The 14,090-nt window shown below is 42.1% G+C and overlaps 1 protein-coding gene across 6 annotated transcripts in view; it reads left to right on the top strand.

The window, feature by feature from the left end:
• The first annotated feature begins 886 nt into the window (after positions 1 to 886).
• mib1 (MIB E3 ubiquitin protein ligase 1) overlaps positions 887 to 14,090 on the top strand; it is a 49,854-nt gene continuing 36,650 nt past the window's right edge. For all 6 annotated transcript variants that reach the window (XM_068603339.1, XM_068603321.1, XM_068603313.1 and 3 more), the window contains exons 1-9: positions 887 to 1,771; positions 2,728 to 2,899; positions 5,428 to 5,557; positions 9,167 to 9,271; positions 10,318 to 10,384; positions 10,806 to 11,010; positions 11,481 to 11,664; positions 12,793 to 12,937; positions 13,061 to 13,194. In XM_068603339.1, the coding sequence (XP_068459440.1) occupies positions 1,543 to 1,771; positions 2,728 to 2,899; positions 5,428 to 5,557; positions 9,167 to 9,271; positions 10,318 to 10,384; positions 10,806 to 11,010; positions 11,481 to 11,664; positions 12,793 to 12,937; positions 13,061 to 13,194 (1,371 nt within the window). In that variant the 5' untranslated portion in view covers positions 887 to 1,542. The remainder of the gene's footprint in view (positions 1,772 to 2,727; positions 2,900 to 5,427; positions 5,558 to 9,166; positions 9,272 to 10,317; positions 10,385 to 10,805; positions 11,011 to 11,480; positions 11,665 to 12,792; positions 12,938 to 13,060; positions 13,195 to 14,090) is intronic.

Genomic DNA, 14,090 nt, shown 5'->3' with positions numbered 1-14,090 from the left:
TTTAAAAAGCAGTCCATACCATTAACGTGTTTTGATATTATAAAAGTACTGTATCTGGTGAGTTTGATATGACTAAAAAAAAAACATTCAAATGGATTTAACACGTTCTTTTTCGCAAATTGTTGTTGATAGTGGTTATAGATAAACATATAATTGGCCTTGTTGATCTCATCTTCTGGACTCTGAAGACACTAGCTAAATGGCAAACATGCTTTAAATTATTGTAACATCCCTGAAGTTCTTATCGATCTCTTTATTGATAATTATGTATATGTGGACTTTTGATGGGCCACTGCAAAAATGACATACTTCAAGTTACAAGTTGTTGATCGTGATCAAATACTACTTTTTTTTTATTACGGTGATCATTCAATATGCCGGTTAATATCACAACAACAACAATTATATATATTCAGAAAAAAACATGACATTGCCTTTAAGAAAAAGAAGAACACAAATGTCATTAATACCATCTGGTGACCTTTGACACATTCATGCTGCTGTTATTTCTTCTCTGTGGACCAGATCTAATTCAATCAAGAGTATTCTAATTCATATCAGCTGCCATTAGCTCAGAGAGTTGTAATCTTACCACTATAAATCCAAAGTGCAGTAAACAATGTACGAGTGGATGCTATTCAGTTTTTAGTATTATCGCATACTTTATGGCAGGTGGATTAGTTGAGATTATTGTTGAAATTAAAATATATTGTTTTTAACCATTCACAAATATATGTCTGTATCTTCACCATTATGGCTGAAATATACTGAGCTTTTGTGTTGTCTCCATAAACAGAACTGGGAATGGGCTCGCTCGTTGCAGATGCGCATGCGCGCCACGGGACGGACTCGTGCTTGTTTTTTTCTCCAAGCCTCGCGTCTTCGGGCTTTGTCGTTCACCTCCGTGGCTAGTTGTTGCTCGTCTGAACGATGATTGACAATAATGGCGACGCGTTTATTCTGAGTTGACTCCAGGGAACCCTCTCTGGTTGACAAAGGGAACGTCGTGGATGGATTTTTTTTCCGGCTCGACAGACAAGAACGATACAGGATAAGCAAACCACCAAAAACGGAACTACATCCACCTCAAAGGGAGACGTTTATCCTGCTAGCATTGCGATAGCTAGCTAACTCGGCTCGCTAGCTTGCTAAGTTGAAGAGGTGGCATTCTTGTCTGTGGAGTGGAGGAGAGACAGACAGCCTGCTGGGCACTCAGATCTGTCTACGCTAGCGATGTGGCGACTTAATATGCGTTTGGGCTAACGTGTACTAGTTTCTAGTCTAGTCTCATTCTCTTAGCCAACCTTAGCTCGTCGGGGTAGTGTTCTAGGAGGGTCCAGCAGCCTCATTCGGCAGCTAACTCGGCTAGCAGGCTTGCTTTGTGGATTGTTCCAGTCCTGTTGGGACTTGCTCGCACTTGCAATTTGGGGGAAACTGTCCACCGGTGCACCGACTGCTGGCAAGCAAAAAGACTGCCGACTTTCAAACTTGCGGTTATTATAACCCTTGTGCTGTTTGCAACAAACAAACAAACAAAAAAAAATGACCACCGGCAGGAACAACCGAGCGATGATGGAGGGAGTTGGAGCCAGAGTGGTCCGCGGACCCGACTGGAAGTGGGGGAAGCAGGATGGCGGAGAGGGACATGTTGGCACCGTCAGGAGTTTTGAAAGTCCAGAGGAGGTGGTTGTTGTCTGGGATAACGGGACGGCTGCGAACTACCGTTGTTCAGGAGCCTACGACGTGAGGATACTAGACAGTGCTCCGACAGGTAACTGTACTTTCCAGCAGTTGCATTTTGTTCGCCAGCACATTCAAACCGGTGTCTCTCGAAGCAACAGAGTTATGCTCATCATAACATATGATGGTCATTGTTGTATGTAACCTATATTTTGGGTGCAGGAAATGAGAAAGTGATACAAAGTTGTTGCTGCAATGGATGTATTCCATCATGCTAGGAAGGCAAAGGTCTCTGCCATTCATAGTAGTAAAGAAACGTATACAATTCTTGGAAGCATTGTTTTCTGTGTTGAACGCAGACAACGCCTGCTGGGCTCCAACGACTTCTATATTTAAAAAAAAAAAAAGTATTTAAATATATCCTGTCTGAACAGATGTATGTCCCAGACATCACTAGTGAAGATGTGCAAACAAACTGTGGGAGATATACACAGGATATGCACATTCAGAGTCAAGCATATGTGATTTTATACTACACAATATATCAAAGTATATCAGTAGGATGTAGACACGTTACTATTTCAGTCCTGGTAGATTTAGACTTTATATTTGAGGGGGAACTATATGATTGTGCTTTGAGTTTAGCACATGTCTGCATAGCTCCTTTTTGTGTGTATAACTTGGAGAAAAACTACTTAACATGAGCCTGAACTATCAACCACCTCTAGAAAAGTGATTTAAAGCCTTATTGCCAAAATGAGTGCAGCTCATTTTAATTGTGAGCATCAATTTAGCCCTCCTAAAAGATATGGGTAATGTGTACGATGGATATGTGGAATACATTTCATTGTGTGAACAATTATGTCAAATCATAGTTCAGATTGCACATTGAATACTTTATTTGCATAGTCTACACATTGTTCATAGAAAAATGTTGAAAAGTTATTCCAGTCATATATTGAATCAAATGCAATGTCTTACAGAATACAACCCACACTATTTTTTTTTTTTTTTTTTTTACTGTTGACTAATACTACCTCTCCTCAGGCATCAAGCATGACGGAACCATGTGTGACACCTGCCGTCAACAGCCCATCATTGGTATTCGCTGGAAATGTGCTGAGTGCACCAATTACGACCTTTGCACAACCTGTTACCATGGAGACAAGCATCACCTGAGACACCGCTTCTACAGGATCACCACCCCAGGCAGTGAGAGGTTAGCTAACCCAACATTTGCCAGTGTTGTGCCTCACCTTAGACCCACCATTGATATGATAGACACAAGGTAGCCAGGTGATCCATGCACTTCATTGTGATGGGTGGCCCTTCCCCTACTCCCCTTTAGTTTGCCTTATGTTGCATCCATTCTCTGTGTGTGTGTGTGTGTGTGTGTGTGTGTGTGTGCGTGTGTGTGTGTGTGTGTGTGTGTGTGTGACATTTGAGAGGTCTTTTGTGCACCATGCCTCTCAGGCAGACAGGATCTATCTCTATGCTCCCAGCCCTCAGTTGCCAGGCAACAACTCAGCCTTGTTTTAAGATCCGGTCATACGTTTGTAAAAAATTACATGAATAAAACGCTTTCTCTTTGTAGAATTTATTTGAGTAGATTTCCCCGATTTTTAATTTTTAATTTTCGTTCTTGTATTTTTTCCTTAAGAAGGCTGCATGCTCAAGAAACATAACTGAATATTGATTGAAAAGTCTGTTTCCAATTTCAGAATTTAGGTCTTTGTCTCTGCAGAAAGCATTTTAATTGCATATGAGGAACATGGATAATGGAAACTACATCATTATGTACTTACAAATGTGTAATAACTGTCTCAGATGTTATCAATCATGTAATAACTTGAAAAGATCAGTGTTTTCATGTCATTTAGTCCCAGCACGACACTACAGTAATCCATTGGGCTTAATATTGTTTTTATTTATCAACATTTGCTTGCAGTCAAGTTCTATCACTCAGATGGCATTGTCATAGCAGGAGTCTTATGGCTTTCAGTTAGTGTAGAGTTGTAAAACTACCATTTTAGATGAACTCCGCATGTTGTATGACAATAAATACATTTTATTGTGAAGTTGTTATGCTGTGAAGACAGTGGTTGGTTTACTGTCAAGCTTCCTCAGGAAGTGTTGACATTGTCAGCAAGACATTCAATAGCATTGTTGTGGACGAACGAAACATTTACCAAAACAAAATGTAAATTATTTTTAGATTTTAGTCAGGACAATGGAAGTTGTTGTGTTACAGTTTGGGCAAACTTTGAACTAGGATACGATCAGTGGTAAATCAGACCAAGGGATCTGTGCACAATACCATTCCTCCAGGAGGTACTGTTTTGTTGTGCGATATGTGTATCTACCCTCAGATCTTATGGTTGAAGTAGAAACAATGTTTTTGGCATAGTGTGTGGAAAGTAGAATCATAGTTACCAATTAATTCATGTGCAGACAAGATCAAATGACATTGTTGAAGGCAGCTTTCCTTTTCTTTAAAGAAGCTCCACACAGTGATTAATGTTCACGTGTATTTTAACATGCAATCAAATCAGCCCCTGATTTGATTTAAATTCTTTAAATGTACAATTTTGACCTGATTGCGAGTTAGCACACTCGCTAAATTCCACAACTTGCCTTTAATTGTGTTATTGCAAAGACTTGTCAGTATTGTGATGATGCTTCATGCATTTCAGGCCTATTTCAGCCAAATACCATCATTTAGTAAATGAACACATGGCCCAACAGCTGGCAGCCTTTTCAACTGAGTACGACTTCATTTCCCCCGAGACAGACATTGCATAATGCACAATGGGTGCTGGAGGTCTCCCCAGCTCTGAAGGCATAGGGTGGGGTGTTTTGTTACACCACATTAGATTGTGTCACTAACTGCCGAAGAGGGAGTGGCAAGAGGCCACTAGTGGTTTGCATTGGTTAGCACTGTCCAGCTGTCGTGCCTACCACCATGGCTCGCACTTTTTTAATAGTTAAAGCAAAGCTATCAATTGTGATTACCTCTTCATTGCTTAGGTTTGTCTAGACTGCAGCATTATAGTGATGTAAAGAATCATATGACTTTTTTTTTTACGCCGGCTTCCCATTTGCAGTGCCATGATTGTTGGGTTTACCTGAAAAATGAAGAAATTGTCAGTGAGGTGCAAATTCCATGCCATTACAAAGATTATTGTTATTTGCAATGCTACAAGTCATAGCATGACCCCTGCCACTCACACAGCGTGTTCCCTGAATTAAACTGCATGACAACACCAGACCTAAAGGCAGCAGAACATCTCAATTAATTTTGTACTTCAGAAAGCTTGCCCCCGTGCTCTAGCCACGATTAAATAATGTGTCTGCTATTTCAATCACTTGAAAAGATCAGTACTGATGTGTTGCTTACCACTCTGAAAAATGTTTCTGGTTGAATTCGTTTTGTTATCATCAAACATCAGTTGATGATTGTAAAGGACTGCACGGTTGATCCAGCAGATTAGATGCTGTTATTTTGATCTGGAGGCAATTCCCATTTGCCAAAAGTGATTTACACCATGACTCTGGAGCAGGGCAGGGCAGTTAAGGACACAAGGTATCAGGGAGCACTAGAATCGCCTCTGCAATGCATATTTGCTAGTAATTGGGGGAAAAATTGATCCATGTAAACAACTGCTGTTGAAATCTCTGATGGTGTCAAATAAGCATTTTGAGCTTAACCCAGATGCAAATAATTTTCTTTGTTTTTGATCTGAATAGAGTTCTTTTGGAGTCACGACGCAAGTCAAAGAAAATCACGGCCAGAGGGATCTTCACTGGTGGTCGGGTTGTGAGAGGAGTGGACTGGCAATGGGAAGACCAAGATGGAGGCAACGGAAGGAGAGGAAAGGTAAAAAATAATAATAATAAATGTTACTTATATTGCCCTACAAAAACTGAGTTTCTAAAGTGCTTTGACAGTCAAATCAAGGTAGTAAAACAACAGAAAGCTTAACGGTGAGGCCCAACAAAGCAAGACAAAGTAAGGTAAAAGTCAAACCCTAATAAAACAATATAGTAGATGAAACAATAAAACCAAGAAATTACTGATTCTGCGAGCCTTATCTCTGGCAGATCGTTCCAAACCCGCGGGGCCCTGATGGCAAAAGCACGGTCACCTTTAGTTTTGAGCCTTGAATTTGAAACAGCCAGAGGGGCCCACCCGAGGATCTAAGGCTGCGAGGCCCAACATTTCTTCTACGTATTTTGTGGCCAGACCCAGACGTGCTTAAGCTTAAATCTGAATCAAATAGTACTACTAAGTTTCTGGCAGTGGACTTTACGTTAATATACATGGTTTGGTGGATTGATTATAATAAATTTGGATTTCTGAGTTTATCCGTGTGTCGTCTGCGTCGCAATGAAAAGCCTTTTTTTTGTTTTTTTTAATTTAAAGCTGCACATTTAAGTGGATAATATATCCCTGCTGGTAAGGCAGACTTGGTAAGTCTGACAGAGGGCATCACAACCACGTGTGTGCCACTGAATGGAGCATGAATGCCCGTAAGGGCTGCATGGAAGGATCCTTCGCCCTAAACGACTTCAGAGAGGAAAAAACAAACTTGCGTCTCAGGATATGATTTGATTTGAAAGGTGCAGGAGCCTCAACCAAAACAGGAAGGGCACTGCCTGACTCAACGTGTTTGTAGCATGGACATGTTGTAGGCAAGTGGGGACACAGTTAAGTCCTCTGGTGCCTAGTTAAGCTGTGTTTATACTTGTGCTTGGCACCGTAGCGCAGTCCTCTGCAGATGGCGCGCGAGCGCTGAGCATGCACGGGGGCGTTTATACTTTATGTGCTGTTAGTTACATTATTTTCCAAAATGCCAGAGGGCGTACAAACAAATACATACATACATACACACACACACACACACACACACACACACACACACACACACACACACACACACACACACACACACACACACACACACACACACTATTAAGTATTCAATGCATTATAAAGAAAGGTCAACAATTTGATTTGGCAGGTAAAAAATATGCTTAGATGTGTCTTTTAAATATGACTTGGCCTTCTTTGTATAATCCCCAGGCATGTATGTCGTGATTTTATCATGGCGCTAATTATTACAGTCACAGTCACAGGCGCCAAGTTAAAAAAAAATCACCAGCAAGTATGAACTACGCTTTATATATCACTGTACCAATGATATATTCATATCAGCCAATCGTAGCTAAGTGGAGATTTACACCTCAAGGATAAATTACAATTTTGAATAATTTTCCCTCAAGTGAAGAACATACGAACATTTACACTGTCATATAATTCTACAAATTCCTATTTCGGTCTACTGAGGTTCTAAACAGACCTCCTTACCGCAGGTTAGTCCAGGCTTTAAACATCATTAGAAGGTAATACTATGTCGGATGAGGTTTCATTTGTTCAGTACAGTCTATTTAGATTTATACTGTAAATGTGCTGTAAAGTGCTTGTATTTTGACTCTGGTCCAGACCCCTGAGTATTCAATTTAAGAGTCCCTCTAGGCAATTTAAGACTTAATTTTGCTGTGTTATTTAATGGCATATCTCATTACTGTTTTATGATGCTGTAAGCAATATGCTCTCCAGAAAACTGCTACGGCATGTCCTGCAGCTTAGATGTTAGTTTAGCATGAATATTACCTCCCGAGGCCAGTTAATCAATTACCTCTGTAAGGGCCCTAAACATTTTTTTTACTGTTTGGTTTCTGTATTTACTTAAGGCACTGCTTTTGATTAAAGAATTCATCTACTCCAATACAGCTCTTCTCTTGACACTTTCTCGATTATAATGAAAGTGTTGCGCTGCTTGTGATGGAGAGAGAATTGTCTTGTGTGAAAATCCCATCCCTCTCTTCCAAATTTGAATTGATTTTTATGTCCCCCCATTCATAGCTCATTGTTTATTTATGCCAATAACACATCATTTGGCTTACCGTGGCCTTCAATTTATTTTTGCCGAAAAGCTGTGAGGCGGTCCTGAACACAGAAGTCGGGCACAGCATTAATCATAATGTAATACGATAAGTGCTAACTTAAGAAAACCTGCGTTTAAATGTAGGGATGACAGGTGTGTATGTTGTCAAGTCTCGATGTGTGTGAGACAGTCAAAAGAAGCTGGTTCTTAATTTATTTTCAAAGTGAATGCACAAGTTGCAAGGTTCAATGGAGCAAAGGGGAGAACCATTGTTTACTCATTAATGGTCCAACCCACCGCCAGTAGACTGAGGAGAGTAGGGTGAGCAGCTTTTAGCCCGTTTCCTTTTCTTCTGTGAAAGAGTGGTGCTTCATATTTAAATGTTAAGGGCTTGTTGTTTTTTGTAGGAAGGTTTCTGTGATGATAGAGAGTTTAATTTTCTTCAGTTTTTTTAGAAGAGCAATGTTTCCCAGTTCTGTATAACACAGCGGGCCAACAGCTGTGGCCCAAACAAAAAATGCAAATCAGAATATTTCTAATATCTGTTGGAGATAAAAAGGCTTTTCCTGCTGACCTAAGCATAAACTACATTTTGGATTCAGCCCTTGGAATCCCGCCATGAACGCGCATATTTATTTATTCATTTATTTATTTAGTGATGGTTAGGACCTTCCAGAATTAATCAAATGCAGCCAATTATATTTGTATACCGTGTCTGTGGTCTGGCTGAGTGAGGCTTGTTCTGTGTCTTGTTTTCTCTTTGAAAACACAGCGCAGTAATAGTTGCAAAAGTTGAGTTCAAACATTCTTGGAGATTTCACCACTATTCCCAACTGGTTGAAAGAATAAGACAATAAAAAGATTAGTATTTATTGTGAGATTGCAATGCCGTTGCATTAAAAGGTAATCAAATTGCGACCCCCAAGAATCACAGCCTAATCTAATTTGTTTGTTGATGTTCCGAATTAAACTTCCCTTGAATTGAAAACTCTGTGGATGTGCAGCATATGACACTAGCGTGTATAGATTTCCTGCATCAGCATGCCGACCACTTTTCAGGTCCTTTAAAACCATTTTGGGAAAACGGTGGTAAAACAAAATTAAAACTCTGTGACGTGTTGGCGCGAGGAGCGACAGCAAATTGTTACCCTGATCCTTCAAGTAGAGGAGCCCAAGTTCAGCTTGTGTTAGCAGACATATTGTCTTTGAGCATGGAACTGAACACTTACTTTGCTCCTGGGCTGTTGTTCTGTAGTTCAACCTTCACTCTGCCCTTTAGTTTGAAAAGATAATTTCCCTACAGGGATCAATAAAGTGTCATATTCACTATCATCATGAGGTTTTCAAGATGAAAAACACCTGCTTGAAAGTCCCCGGTGATGAGAATGATCCCCTTCTGGTCAATATTGCATTTTTACATAACATATGCTGAAACCTTTATTTCCCATTTACAGCCAGCCAATAATTTATCACTAAATTAGGAATAAAACTCAATGTGCCCTTATCTTTCTCATCTCACCCCTCCTCTTCCTCCACAGGTGACAGAGATCCAAGACTGGAGTGCAGCCAGCCCTCACAGCGCTGCCTACGTACTCTGGGACAATGGGGCCAAAAACCTGTACAGAGTTGGCTTTGAGGGAATGGTGAGCAAACTTCCAGCCTGACCCTAACACACACACCCACACACGCACACACACGCAGAGCCCCACAAAAGATCAGCTGTCAGGTGGCTTTTGTGTTTGACCGCTGGGCGAGGGGGGGGGGGCTCTTTCTTTTGCTGCCAGGCCTTTGTGAGAGCCACGCAGCCGGCATGAGTAACTCACAATTGTACAGGCAGCTGGAAGAGGAAGGTATCTACATGATAAAGACAAGCTGTTCTTTCGGCTTTTTAGGGGGGGAGAGCGAACACGGAGGTCAACTCGAGAGGAGGAGGGGGAGGGGGGGCATACTCTTGGGGTTGTTGCAGGCGCAGCTACACACGCGTCTCAAATGAGAAGCATCTTCCTCATTGGTGGAGACAGCCCTTTCCTTTTTATGAAAGGGGCCAATCGGGTTTCTCGGTTGCATAACAGATTTGTCCTTTTGTTATTTTAATAGGCTGATAGGGAAGTAGATGGCATCTGCCTCTGTATTAAGTAAATGGATTTGACCACCCATCTTGACTGCTTTATTTTTGGCTTAGTTGTTCATGGAAAATGATCAAATCCTGCTGAAAACTACAAATCTACTGCACATTTGCTTATTTAAAGTACCTCTCCCCTGCTAAGTAATGTCTGGTCTGTGCTCAGAGAATTGTCAGATCAAAAGTGTCTTGCTGGTTGGCTGCAGTAGGATAGACTTGAGTTAGTCATTTGTTGGGACTTGTTCTACTCAGGACTTTAGTGTTCCTCCAGTTCAGAGGAATGTTTGCTCTGTCTCACAATCATCTCTGCCCTCTAACTCTGCCACAGTGGCTGCGCATCTGAGTCATCACAAATGATATGATGCTGTCTCTCTGTAGCAATATAGTGTTCTATTGTCCCGCCTTGCTCGTAGGGTACTAATTTTGTTGGTATTCTGGGCAACGTCCCTGACCCTAGAGCGTGAATGAAGTGTTGAAATTCTCTGTCATTATTCACGGTCGTTCTGCACCTCCTCTAATGTCATTTCTGCGGGTAATTTATCTAATCCATTCCCTCTTTTCTCACAGTCGGATCTGAAATGTGTCCAGGATGCCAAAGGGGGCTCTTTTTACAGAGACCACTGTCCCGTTTTAGGTAAGTCAGCCTGTGATCCGTGTCCACCGTCATTATTGCACCAATTCTCTCACCTATCGTTCTGGTGCAGTGAATTCAAGGGCATTAGGGGAGTTTGCGCTTGTAGTTAATCCTGTTTGGCCACTAGATGGCAGCGCTACACAGTCACCTGGCTGCCAAAAGCAAGTACAGGCTCAGGTCATGCAGTGAGACTCTTCTAAGAATTCCAGGAATGAATTGTCTCTCTCTGGATTCAGCAATGCAGCAAAAGTCTCTCATTATGTTTGTGAGTTTCATTATTCACAAGTAGCAACGCATCGTACTCGTAGTAATGCGTTGCCTCCTATTATTTGCCAATTTAACATTGTTAATGTGTTTTTGATATACTTTCAATAATGAAATAGTTGCTATCGATAGACCTAACTTTACCTTGTCCTCTCAGGTGAGCAGAATGGCAACAGAAATCCTGGCGGTCTCCAGATTGGTGACCTGGTCAACATCGACTTAGACCTAGAGATTGTTCAGTCCCTCCAACATGGCCATGGTGGGTGGACCGACGGCATGTTTGAGACGCTCACCACCACCGGCACAGTATGTGGCATCGATGAAGATCACGATATTGTCGTCCAGTATCCAAGTGGGAACAGGTGAGTCCCGAGACGGACTAGCTCCGATGTATTGGCTGCGGATAAGTGGAACCAATGAAACTGTGTCTCATCACAACAGTGTCTCATAAATTTAGCTTTATACAACCCTTTTCACCTCGTCTCAGGCCAAAGCCACCAATCGCTTAAGTACATCTCCACGACAAGATTAAATTATGGTTTGTAACACTTGAGAGGAGCCTCTTAAAAGTTAGTGGTCAATTTGTTGTGCAATACAATTTAAAAGTGTATCTTCCGATCAATTTAAATGTAAACTTCAGTCTGCTTCAAGTGTTCATAAAACCGTTATCTCATAACTCATCGATCATTCAAACAAAGGTTTTTTTTCATTACTTAATCGTAGCTTGCGAATCCCCAAAATATCTGTGTGACTGCTGATTCTTGGTCAGGTATCATATTTTATGAACTGTGAGTCAGTGGGTTGTTGAATGCATTCATCTCTGTATCCTCAGATGGACATTTAACCCCGCCGTGCTGACAAAGGCCAATGTCGTGCGCAGCGGTGAAGCAGCAGCCGGGGCAGAGGGAGGCAATTCCCAGTTTGTCGTGGGAGATCTGGTCCAGATTTGCTATGACATTGACCGCATCAAACTGCTACAAAGGGGCCATGGAGAGTGGGCGGAGGCAATGCTACCTGTAAGAGGGCTAATGTATTTACTGTATAATGTCGTACAATATCTTTGTGATGCGATCCACTGCTGAGAAAGTTCAGAGTGACAAAACATCTTCAAATCTAAAGTGCACTCCAGTGGATAGTTTCATTTAAACCTGGCGAGAAAATGTGTGTTATGTTCATTGCTGTTGATATTTGCGACAGACATTTTTGTGATTGTTTTAAATAATTCATAATTTGGACTACCAGCACACAATTTATATGCAAAACACTTCTATAAATTACACCGAATTAATCTAACTGTGCAATATTTCTGCTCCCTAACACTTAGCCGTACCAGTTCATCATCTTTAAGGAACTATATTTCCAGTAATACTCATGTGTATTACTAACATGGAGAGACGATTCCTTGCTGTTTTTTTGTTTTTTAATCTTTTTTTGGTCTCCACACAACTTTATTCTTCCCTTATTATGAAGTTTGTTCATTGTTTCCCAGCCCGCCTTAGGTTATGTAACACCAGTTTACTTCAATACGCCACTTGTCCCTGCCAGACTAGCCCCCCTCAGTATCTAATGATCCTTAAAACCCAGAGATGGGTTGTAGCTTTGATCTCTAACCACGACTGTTTGTCGCCCGCTGCTGATTCTACTGCAGCAGACCCCATTATTAATGGCATCTTCGAGGACAGCCCCAGACCCGGCTCGACACACTTAAAGTGCCTCTCTTTCTTGTACAGCCAAGATCGAGACGATATGATTCAAAATTGGAAAGCATTTTGCTCCGTCGTCTTTGTATTCGCTGTATAGAGAAATAATCGTTTTGCCAGCAGAAAGGTCTCTTTCTTTTCTATGTGTAAGTAAATATCCTCTGAATAATGAGTACACATTTTAAATCTGTAATATTTAGTTTGTTTTCTGTCAGGTTTTATTTTTGCAACAAACCGTGTTTCTGCTGCGGGTAGGACAATTGCTTGGTTGAGCTGGTATTTCCCCCCCTCCTCTTTGTCCTTCCCCGCACTCTCATTTTATGCTCGTCCTAACAATCTCTCTCCATCTTCCCTCTGCCACTTACAGGCTCTGTTACACAGAACATTGCCTATAGACAACAGCACTTCATATACTAATGAGTTTGTCGCAACATGTACCAACAGACCCTTGGCAAGGTGGGCCGTGTGCAGCAGATTTACTCCGACAGCGACCTGAAGGTCGAGGTTTGTGGAACTTCCTGGACGTACAATCCCGCCGCTGTCACCAAGATTGCCCCCTCTGGTTCTGCTGTCAGCAACGCCTCTGGAGGTATGTATGAACAAGCACTACTGACGTGGAGAGAGTGTCATTGTGGTTCTTTGTCCTCGCTGCTCCCTGTTCTCTGACACCTACGCGCAATCACTTTCTTATCTCCTCCCTCCGTTTGGCCAGAGCGTCTGTCTCAGTTGCTGAAGAAGCTATTTGAGACGCAAGAGTCCGGAGACATCAATGAGGAGCTGGTCAAGGCAGCAGCCAATGGCGACCTGGCCAAAGTCGAGGACATCCTTAAGAGACCTGATGTGGATGTAAGTGCTTAACATACAATATTTTATTATGAGCAACTGCTGGGTTTCTAAATTCTACTCATTTTGCAGTTGAATATTTACACAAGATCTGAGTAGATTGATAATTGGAGCGGGAATATCCCTGGCTCTGCTCTCAGTATATTGAGGAAGTTGAGAGTCTCCGAAGAAAGGGCTCTGAGATCCTCCCACTCCTGCACCTCTCTCAATCTGAAAAGCATTAAGGCTGGGCCCAGAGGAGGCACCGAGGAGCATTGGTGTGCACTGCAGCACAGACCCGATTCACTCTTTAAAATCAAGCTGAGATCTACAAACCCCGACACAGGCTCCAGGCCAGGGAAAACGTCTTCTTGCCATAGGACAGAAGCCGGTGCCCTGTATAGGTTATGAGAACTGGTTACGTCAAGTCTGCGATACTGGCCTCACTCAGAGAGCAAGAGTGTGTGTGTGTGTGTGTGTGTGTGTGTGTGTGTGTGTGTGTGTGTGTGTGTGTGTGTGTGTGTGTGTGTGTGTGTGTGTGTGTGTGTGTGTGTGTGTGTGTGTGTGTGTGTGTGTGTGTGTCAGTGGTGAAGGCTGGCCAGATGCCCTACTGCCTTTCAGTGGAATTATTTGCTTAAAGCTGAGCACACTAAGCTCGGCCAAGTGATCCGCCTGCCAGGACAAGAGATGTCTCGAGACTCCCAAAGGAGTCCACATTAATATTTATGGTCAGAGTTTTTGCAGTGCTGCAGTTGCTGATGATGAAACATGCACACACAGCCGCCGCACATACACAGCCGCACATACAGAGCCGCACATACAAACTGCTCAAACACGTCCTCACCAAGCTGTTCGCGGCTTATACACGGCTAATACAGTAGATGCGTATCTGAACATGAAGCGTGACGTTGACACACACC

Source organism: Clinocottus analis, unplaced genomic scaffold (assembly GCF_023055335.1).
Source record: "Clinocottus analis isolate CAN_PGR_092001 unplaced genomic scaffold, fCliAna1.0.p SCAF_11, whole genome shotgun sequence".
Classification (NCBI taxonomy): Eukaryota; Metazoa; Chordata; class Actinopteri; order Perciformes; family Cottidae; genus Clinocottus; species Clinocottus analis.
The sequence above is the reverse complement of the archived record's forward strand: the minus strand, read 5'-3'. Positions and strand labels throughout refer to the sequence as shown.